Raw genomic sequence first — 9,502 nt, 5'->3', positions numbered from 1 at the left:
AGAAGTTGTAAATACTCTATAAAGCTGAAAAAGTACATTGTGAACCTTGATAAAGGCTTAGAAGGACCATCCAAAACACTTGTCAATACCTTGCAAAAAACCTTTAAAATACCTTGTAAATTTTTCCCGCCAAAAATTTTCCCGCCAAAAAAATTTCGCAAAAAAAATTGCGGAATCACTTTTCCCGCAAAAAAATTTTTTTGGCGGGAAAAATTTTTACGGGAAAATTTTACAAGGGTTTTTAAAGGTTTTTACAAGTGTTTTGGCGGGAAAATTGCGGGATCACTTTTCCCGCCAAAAAATATTTTGTATTTTGTGGACATAATTTTGTTTCAAATAAGGGTAAAATGGTCATTAAAAATTAAAAGAGGGCAAACTTAAAAATGGACTCTCAAAGAGGGCATTTTTGAAAAGGGGTATTGAAAAAGGGGCATTTTTAACAATTTCTCTATTATTTATTTTATTTTAAAAATTAATATATTAAATAAAAATGCATACAAAAGTTATTTGACTCTTAATTATTTTATTATAATTTTAATCAAAAAATTTATTTAGTAATATGTATAATCACTAAATAAAAAAACATAAAAGAAAATTAAATTATGAAATCTTTTTTTAAACCATTGTAAAATATAAAAGTAAAATGAGTATTGAATTATGATGTGGAGTGTTAAAAGGTAAAAAGTAGGGTGTTGTAATTTTAAACCAATGTACATAGTCTAAGAACTTTTCAGACAAAAGGAAATGGTTTCTCTCCACTAGCCCCAACATGCAAAATTCAGTAAAATCATTTCTGCATGGTCGAGTGTTCAAGATGGGTTTCGACCTTACGAGACCAGTTTGATAAGAAAAAAAATGTATAGATGTATCATGTACGTTTTTTTAGTTAACATGTACGTTGGGGTGTCTAGACCTAAAGAAACTGAAAGATCAATAATCTAAATTTAATTAACATATATCAGTAGGTTTTACGTTTTATTTCTTACCAAACTTAAATATTTGTTCTACTGATGAACCATTTTGTTAACTAGTAACAGTTTTGGTTAGTTATGACTTATGAGACTAAAGTAAATTATAGAGAATTATATAATGGGAAAAAACGTTACACGTAATAAAAATGAATCTGATTCCATTTGTCCACAAAGACACTGACAATTGGCAAAGGCTTGCCTTTAGGCACATGTCTCTCGTCTGACCATTTCATATGTCATTGTCATATCTCACTTATTGCATTTTTTTCCTTTTCACGAAATGTTACCAAAAGCTAATTTTTGTGGAGTGATGATCTTTTTTACAACCCAAGGTTTTTTTTTGTTGGATGTTTCTCCGGCCTTTTTTTGTCTTTCTTTTGGATGTTTCTCCGGTCTTTAAACACTACCATAATCTTAAAACTTTAATGAAGATTTACAAAATCTACACGTTTTTTCTTTAAAACTTTAATATGGCTAGAGGAAAAAAGGCATGTGTAGAAAACCCTCAAAATATGGAATATTTTGTATACTAGAAACTAACAATTAGAATTAATCCAAAGTCATGTAGTATATGTCATTTTCATTTCACGCGTTCGTTTGTCTAGACTATAGCATAGAAAAGAAAAATAAATTGGGTTATACAATATAGGTTACAAAATAAACCGAAAATTAGGGATATGGGAAAAAGAAAAATAGAAAAGACGCTTTCGTTACCCACTGAAAAGGAGGAGATATCTTCATCTTTGTTTGTGACACTTCTCCTTTTTTCCCTTTTCAATCAGTGTTTAATTATTTGCACCTTATTCCTTCTTCTTTTTTTTTTTTTTTTTTTTTTCATTCTTTAATTTTTCTTTTAACAATGAGATAGAAAAGAAAATAAAACAATTACACAAAAGTCAAAAATCTTTCCATTTTTAATTTAATGGTTCCGAGCAAGGATTATAATATTATATATCGTGCATATTTTCAGTTCCAAATGGATTTATGAACGTGAAAATTGCATAAACTAATCAAATGAGTCAATAGTTTTGAGTTTTGACGTGTACGGTAAACCTAAATCCTTTGAATTACTACCATTTGCATTTGTTTTGAACTTTTTTTCCCTTCGGCAAACTCATGGTTCATAAGTTTAGGTAAAACCAAATTGCTCTTTAGAGTTACGAGCATTAAATTGGTCAATGAAATTTATTATCTCTGCGTTAAAAAACTGACGGGAAAATACTTTAGCTATCGGATATAGTACTATAACTTTAATCAAATTACAAAACAAATCATAGCACGGGTCTTGATAACACACGTGACATACCTGAATCTAAGTAACATTTTATCTTAACGATGACTATTAGTATGTTTTCTCTTTTCTTTATCACGTCTAATTGAATCCAGCTATCAAATGGATTTTCTTTATTAGTTTAGATTGAGAGTCGTTTATAATTTGTATCCTCCTCGCCGTCTTGTAATCGTTAATCTTGAAATAACTATGAACTTTAAACTAGAAAATCCGATCAAGAATTATTTTAATGGCATGACATAAATTATTTAGAGAATTATTTTAGTGCGGATAAAACGTAAATAGTACTAATAATAAGAATATAGTCAGAACACACAATTATTACTCATTGACTACCCCAACTATGAATATGCAATAAATCAAGTGACCATATACAAAAGTCGGATCCACAACCAAAACGATCAATTGATATTATATGTCTATATAATAATTATATAAAAAAAAACTCTTCACCTTTCTTTTTAATTATCGTAGTAAACGCTAATTTAAGATTGAATTGATACAAATACAATTACCTTAACGGCTGCATCAAATTCAGAATTTGCAAAAAAGAAGTGTTTACGTCGAAAACCATTAAAAAAAAACTAGCATTGTACAAAGAACCATGTCTATTAACATGGTGGTAATAAAGTTTTTTCTTTTCCTATAAATCTTTTTTTTGGAATATCTTTTTAACAAATTACTTTTAAGTTTTAACTGCTTTATTATATTACTTCCTCCGTTTTGTTTTAGTTGTCGTTTAAGGTTTGTGCACACAAATTAAGAAAATCGTTAAATTTTCTGTTTTACCCTTTATTAATATATTTTATAAAAAATTTCATTGGCCAAAACATTAAAACAGTAGAGATAAAACTGGAATTTTCACTAAACATTTGCATTGAAAACCTAAAACGACAACTATTATGAAACAAAATTTAAATCCTAAAACGACAACTAAATTAAAACGGAGGGAGTATGTATTTTACTAAATAAATTTGAACTTATCGGTTGACCGGATTAATATTGGACAAAAATCTATTTATACCAAATTAAAAACAGGAGTTAAGCTAAAAAATGAGCTGCACAAGGGAAAAAATCCTACACATTAGACGCAAGTAGACATTCTATATATTCCTTGTTAAATTTCTATCCAAAGCACAATGGTCGTTTCTTAATAGTAGAATACAATTATTAATTTTTAAAAAATCACCCAACTGAGAAAGAAACAAAGATATTTTCAATTTTCACTATATATGCCCTTGACAAATGTGACAAGACACACAGAGCACTCTTTGGAAAAAAACCCTTAAAATCACAGGCAAAACTCCGGCGTAATCAATGGCGGAGGAGAATCAAGAAGAAACCGTAGACCTCAAACCAGGAAGAAAACCACCACACTTTGTGCTAATACATGGCATGAGCTTAGGATCATGGTGCTGGTACAAGATCAAATGTCTCATGGAAGTCTCTGGCTTCACCGTCACTTGCATCGACCTCAAATCCTCCGGCATCGATTTTTCATCCGCCGATTCTCTCACTACCTTCGACCAATACAACCAACCACTCATCGACTTCCTCTCCTCTTTCCCTGAACAAGAACAGGTGAAACCTAATTCAGAACTCAATTGGATAGATTCGTGAATCTGAAGCAAACTCACTCTGTTTTTTCTCTGTTCTGTTTTTGTCAGGTGATACTTGTGGGTCACAGTGCGGGAGGGCTTAGCGTAACGAGCGCGATACAGAGATTCCCTAAGAAGATCTGTCTTGCTGTTTTTATCGGAGCTTCGATGCTCAAATACGGGCTTCAGACCGATGAAGACATGAAAAATGTAAAAAAAAATACAGATTTCTTTAAAGTCAAGTTAACTTGTGTGTGACGTTATGTTTCTTTGTTACAGGGAGTGCCTGATCTATCAGAACATGGTGATGTCTACGAGCTCGGTTTTGGTTTAGGACCTGAGAATCCTCCAACCAGTGCTATTATCAAACATGAATTCCGACGAAAACTCCTTTACCACATGAGTCCTCAACAGGTTTCACTACTGTTTTATTTCATATATATAGAAGCTCAAAGATCCAAGATTTAATGTTTAAGTGTAGGACTTAGTATTACACATGTATATTATATATCCAAATCCTGCATTATTAAAGTTAAATATTCGTGATTTTTGTCTACTATGTTTTGTTCAGTAGAATTGTGGTTGTCTAGATGTTACATATCGAATTGTTGTGGATAACATATCGAATAAAATAATACAACTATTTCATCCAATCCAAATTTCTAGTCCTTTTATACTCTTGTGTGTTTTTGTTTTTGTTTTTTGTGTTGGTGTAAAGGAATGTTCATTGGCTGCATTAATGATGAGACCAGCACCAATTTTGGCGTTAACGACCGCAAAACTGGACGAAGAAAAAGAAACTGGACAAGAGGAGCAAGTACCGCGTGTGTACATCAAGACGTTACTCGACCGGGTCATGAAACCGGAGCAGCAAGACGCAATGATAAGACGGTGGCCACCGAGCCAAGTTTACGAATTGGAGAGCGACCATTCTCCTTTCTTCTCTAACCCTTTTGTTCTCTTCGGTTTACTCATCAAAGCTGCCGTTTCCGTCGGTTCTATCTAAAAGATTAAGAACAAAAGGATTGTGTTTTGTTGTTTTAAAAACCGGTTAAGTGATCAGTTTTGTGGAGAGACTCAGAGAGTGTGTTAATTTACTTTGATTTATATGACATTTTAGTATTTTACTATTTTACTAATGGTTTTGGAATAAATATGTTTTATTTATTTTTATCTTTCGTGATAATATTAAAGTTTTTAATTTGGATTGTAGTTTAGAATGGAACCGGGTTACGTGTAAACCGAATTAAATTGCGGCAAATCGTGTAGAAAGAAATGTTAAATGGGGAAAAAAATGAAATAGAGTGTAATCAGAAAAGATAGTGTAAAGGTGTCGGTGTAATGTATGTGGAGATTTTATTGTAGCTTGTAAGCTTCCTCCATAAATTTCTATGGAGAAGAAGACTTGATGATCCTGTGAAAGAGAAGAGAAAGAGAGTGAGTGTGTCTTACATTACGAAGACGAAACAGAAATGAGATGGAGCGGTGTGGGCATAGACGAATGGTGGAGAAACGAGCAGTTTTGGGTCATTGACTCATTGATGGTGTATCAGCTCACTTGTTTGCAGTCTTCCAAGGTCTACTTAAAGTCCTCGCCGGTATCAACACCAACTTCACAGTCACCTCAAAGGCCTCAATCGAAGACCGTGACTCCATCGAGCTTTACTTGGTCAAATGGACAACACTTCTAGTTCCACCAACTTCGGAAGACAGTGACTCCATCGAGCTTTACTTGGTCAAATGGACAACACTTCTAGTTCCACCAACGACTCTGCTCATCATAAACCTGGTAGGAGTGGTTGCAGGAGTTTCTTATGCTATCAAATAGTCTTGGGGACCTCTCTTTGGTAAACTCTTCTTTGCCTTTTGGGTGATTGTTCACTTATACCCCATTCAAGGGTTTGATGGGGCGACAGACTCCAACCATTATTGTGGTCTGGTCAGCTCTTATTGCTTCGATCTTCTCGTCGTTGTGGATTCGGGTTGATCCGTTTACGTCTAGAGTAACCGGACCAGACGTGTAAAAAAAACGCAAGCCTAGTATTGGTAGTTGATGTTTTAAGGGAACATAGAAAGTGTTTGGGTTTGCCCAGTTGTTTTGAGGGATCAATAGATTATTCGATTCAATCCAATTTTCATACCATAACAAGAAAGATGAACATCAACAGTCATTGTCAAGAAACCAAAACATTTATTTAGCAATAGAGTTTCAGAAAAACTGACTCAGAAGATTCCCACATGAGTTTTGATGAAAATTATGACTTCAAACAAAAGAAGTGACTTCAAACTATAAGGTTCTTGTAGAAAAGGAGTGAGTTCATGCTTCAGAATCGGTGCTCAAGCTTCTCCTGTTCCTTGAAGTATTGAGCATACCTGCATTCATTTGTGTATTGGCAGATTCAGCACAGAAGAAGATGACGATAAACATAGTACAGTAGTCTTCACAAGCAAGAACTCAACAGGTTTAATAGATACACACTAATTAGCTAATAATGATTACAATTAGGCCATTAACATCCTCAAGATCTTTAAATGCAATTCCACAAAGTGGTTCATCAATAATAATAATTGATACCTGAAAGACTTATTCTAGCTGAGAGTCTCTATACTACACAGTTTCAAAACACAACCTCACAATAGAGGAATCTAGACTTGTTATCCATATCTCCATGGTGGTGGTGGTTCTAGGTTTATACTTAATACTCTTCTCCAGCTAACTTAATTCTATCATTTCTCATTTGTTCCTATGTCACAAACGAAGAACCCTAAATCCATTTAGCGCCGCACTAGCTCGATGACACAGAAACCGAAAATTCGTACAACAACCAGATCGAAGAACAATCACCAGATCGGAACTCAATCCAAAGATTCGTTTACCAATCGATTGATAAGAGAGACAGAGAGAGAGAGGGAGAGCTGTACCAGTAGGTTGCAACGACAGGGGTAACGAGAAGAGTGGCACTGATCCAATTCTCAGAGACCTTGTGATGGATCTTCTCCGGCAGATCCTTCCAGAGACCGGTCATGATCTTCTGCTGGAACGGAGAAAGTGCGTAAACCACCGCCTTCAATTTCACCGGCTGCTTCCCCATTTCTTCTTCTCTTCTCAGATAATCCCAACAACAACAACAATCCACAGTACGAGAACGAATCTCCCCAAAACCTAAAATAAACGATTCTCAACGAAGCTTATGTTTTAATCCGATCTCGGTTCAGTTACAATTACGATTTAACCGGATCACCTGCGGCAAATTTTTATATCTTGAGCTGTTTGGTTAGATCCGGTTTGGGTAAACCGAAGTGGATAATCACTATAGTGATATTTCCATAAATGATACAGCTAGTGTTCTGGAGGAGAAGGACGATCGATCGAAGGAGACGGCGATGAAGATCTTCCACGTTCCTTGTCTACAAGACAACTACTCTTATCTGTGAGTGATTTCGTGTATCTTTCTTCAATTTTCGATTCTTCTTTATCTGATTCGGTTCATCATCAATTTTGGATTTGATTCTTCTTTTTTTGGTAAAATGGAAAAAAAGGATAATCGATGAGAGCACCGGAGACGCGGCGGTTGTGGATCCAGTTGATCCGGAGAAGGTGATTGCATCGGCTGAGCAGCACCAAGCTAAGATCAAGTTCGTACTCACCACGCATCATCACTGGTACACTTCCCCTCTATTTCACTAATAAAAGTCTAATTTGATTCATCTCCGAGACTCTCTATTGGTTCCTATTGCTCAGTGATATATGCTAGATTTTGTCTACTTTTTGAAGTAGGTGCATTAGTGTTTCACGTCTTAAAGCTGCAAGATTTATGTCTACTATATGATTGTTGCCTTTGTATTCGATGAAATTGGGGTTTGAGGCGGCATTTTCATTTTAAAACTTATTTTTTGATTGGTGGCTTGATATGATGAAAGGGATCATGCCGGTGGAAACGAGAAGATTAAGCAGTTGGTTCCTGAAATCAAAGTATATGGAGGTTCTCTGGATAAAGTGAAAGGGTGCACTGATGCGGTTGATAATGGTGACAAGCTGACTTTGGGTCAGGATGTCAACATATTGGCTCTCCACACCCCTTGGTTTGTTCTTTTTTCTTTGGATGAATTTAGATGCATCTAATCTACTTTGTTGTTATTGCCTCGGTCGTTTTCTCTTGTTACCGCTGATTCCTCTGATATATCTATTTGTGACAGTCACACCAAGGGTCACATTAGTTATTATGTAACCGGAAAAGAAGGAGAAAACCCAGCTGTGTTCACTGGAGATACCCTTGTAAGTAGTAACTTTAAGCTGGATCCTTTTGTCCTCCTCTCTCTTTTTCTCTCTCTCTCTCCTTCTCTCAGTCTATCGCTCTAGTTGTCTTATTGTTATGAAGAACGAAAACAGATCTTACCATACGCACTATATGTTCTCCTTATATCTTCATCGCCTTTTTTATGTCTAAATGGAGATAGTAATAAGTTAAAGCTGCTTGATTAAGATAATGAATCTCAACTCTCCTCTTTTTCCCTTGAAACTTTTTATTCATACTAACAAATCCATTTAGGGTTTCACATTACTCACGCAAATCCTCAACTATCATAAATCTCTGTTACTAAGCACTGTGGTTACTTCTATACAGTTTGTTGCTGGATGCGGGAAATTTTTCGAAGGGACAGCTGAACAGATGTATAAGTCATTGTGTGTGACTCTTGCTTCATTACCTAAACCAACACAGGTTTACTGCGGCCACGAGGTAAAAGAACAACAGCTTCAATATGTCTTTTGAGCTCTTTAACTCATAAAAACGATGTCTAGAAACGTAATAATCTGCTATTCATTTCTCCTCAGTACACGGTGAAAAACTTGGAATTTGCTTTAACTGTGGAACCAAACAACGAGAAGATACAGCAGAAGTTAGCATGGGCCCGTCAACAGCGCCAAGCAGATCTTCAGACAATCCCTTCAACACTAGAAGAAGAGCTCGAAACAAACCCATTTATGCGCGTTGATAAGCCAGAGATACAGGTTGTTACTCCATTTGGTTCATCTTTTTGAACAAGGCTATAGATTACTTGTTTATTTGCTTTTATTCAAGTTATCACTAGATATCGATCTTTACTCTTGTCGCATCTCGGGGTCAACTTTGTTATTTTCCAGGAGAAACTCGGTTGCAAGTCGCCAATTGATACACTGAGGGAAGTTCGGAACAAGAAGGATCAGTGGAGGGGATGATAAATGGAGAACTTCTTACCTATACTTTGTGTGTGTTGTGTTGAATGATCCTGTAAAAGGTGTTTGAACCAGTCATGTTGATATTCTGTGTGAAACTGTGAACCGGTTTGGTAAACCGAAATCAGACCGACTTGTAAGCCGTACACCCTTTTGAAGTTTCAGTGTATTGTGGATAAGCCGTCTTCATCTTTGAATGTTTCGCTTTTTGATTTTTCCGAAATCAAACTAAAATTTGGTTTAGATTGGATAATTAAACGCATGGAAACTTACAACAACTTGAGAAGAATTTCAGTTACTTTATCTTGCCCCATAGCACTGCCAAGTGGCATCGAATGGAGTGGGCTTTTTACGTTTAGGTCCTTTTCTCCATCCAGTGATCTTTATTCTTTGTCCAATAGATTGAAGGTGAGAACTGAGAAGTCAG

The 9,502-nt window shown here is 35.4% G+C and overlaps 3 protein-coding genes across 3 annotated transcripts; 2 read left to right on the top strand and 1 right to left on the bottom strand.

Moving 5' to 3' along the window:
- The first annotated feature begins 3,507 nt into the window (after nucleotides 1–3,507).
- LOC9318768 (methylesterase 17) lies at nucleotides 3,508–5,029 on the top strand. Its single transcript, XM_002884771.2, has 4 exons — nucleotides 3,508–3,843; nucleotides 3,930–4,070; nucleotides 4,140–4,274; nucleotides 4,579–5,029. The coding sequence occupies exons 1-4, from the start codon at nucleotides 3,580–3,582 to the stop codon at nucleotides 4,864–4,866; spliced, it is 828 nt and encodes a 275-aa protein (XP_002884817.1). The 5' UTR covers nucleotides 3,508–3,579; the 3' UTR covers nucleotides 4,867–5,029.
- A 945-nt stretch (nucleotides 5,030–5,974) lies between these two features.
- Nucleotides 5,975–7,209, bottom strand: LOC9320883 (cytochrome b-c1 complex subunit 8). The gene is made up of 2 exons (XM_002882655.2): nucleotides 6,783–7,209; nucleotides 5,975–6,233 (listed from the first exon to the last, which is right to left on the bottom strand). The coding sequence occupies exons 1-2, from the start codon at nucleotides 6,950–6,952 to the stop codon at nucleotides 6,185–6,187; spliced, it is 219 nt and encodes a 72-aa protein (XP_002882701.1). The 5' UTR covers nucleotides 6,953–7,209; the 3' UTR covers nucleotides 5,975–6,184.
- LOC9320882 (hydroxyacylglutathione hydrolase cytoplasmic) lies at nucleotides 7,013–9,287 on the top strand. The gene is made up of 7 exons (XM_002884770.2): nucleotides 7,013–7,291; nucleotides 7,401–7,523; nucleotides 7,782–7,943; nucleotides 8,058–8,136; nucleotides 8,486–8,599; nucleotides 8,695–8,871; nucleotides 9,004–9,287. Exons 1-7 carry the CDS (start codon nucleotides 7,245–7,247, stop codon nucleotides 9,076–9,078), a joined length of 777 nt encoding a protein of 258 aa, XP_002884816.1. The 5' UTR covers nucleotides 7,013–7,244; the 3' UTR covers nucleotides 9,079–9,287.
- Nucleotides 9,288–9,502: the final 215 nt, after the last annotated feature.

Source organism: Arabidopsis lyrata (genome assembly GCF_000004255.2).
Source record: "Arabidopsis lyrata subsp. lyrata unplaced genomic scaffold ARALYscaffold_3, whole genome shotgun sequence".
Taxonomy (NCBI): domain Eukaryota; kingdom Viridiplantae; phylum Streptophyta; class Magnoliopsida; order Brassicales; family Brassicaceae; genus Arabidopsis; species Arabidopsis lyrata.
This window is presented reverse-complemented; position numbering and strand designations above follow the sequence as displayed.

Excerpts from the sequence above, each read along its gene's own strand:
- LOC9318768 (XM_002884771.2), top strand. The coding sequence starts at position 3,580 with ATGGCGGAGGAGAATCAAGAAGAAACCGTAGACCTCAAACCAGGAAGA. Across the intron at positions 4,071-4,139 it reads CCGATGAAGACATGAAAAAT|GGAGTGCCTGATCTATCAGA; the intron begins GTAAAAAAAAAT and ends TCTTTGTTACAG. Across the intron at positions 4,275-4,578 it reads ACCACATGAGTCCTCAACAG|GAATGTTCATTGGCTGCATT; the intron begins GTTTCACTACTG and ends GTTGGTGTAAAG.
- LOC9320883 (XM_002882655.2), bottom strand. The coding sequence starts at position 6,952 with ATGGGGAAGCAGCCGGTGAAATTGAAGGCGGTGGTTTACGCACTTTCT. Across the intron at positions 6,234-6,782 it reads CCTGTCGTTGCAACCTACTG|GTATGCTCAATACTTCAAGG; the intron begins GTACAGCTCTCC and ends AAATGAATGCAG.
- LOC9320882 (XM_002884770.2), top strand. The coding sequence starts at position 7,245 with ATGAAGATCTTCCACGTTCCTTGTCTACAAGACAACTACTCTTATCT. Across the intron at positions 7,944-8,057 it reads TTGGCTCTCCACACCCCTTG|TCACACCAAGGGTCACATTA; the intron begins GTTTGTTCTTTT and ends TATTTGTGACAG. Across the intron at positions 8,872-9,003 it reads TTGATAAGCCAGAGATACAG|GAGAAACTCGGTTGCAAGTC; the intron begins GTTGTTACTCCA and ends GTTATTTTCCAG.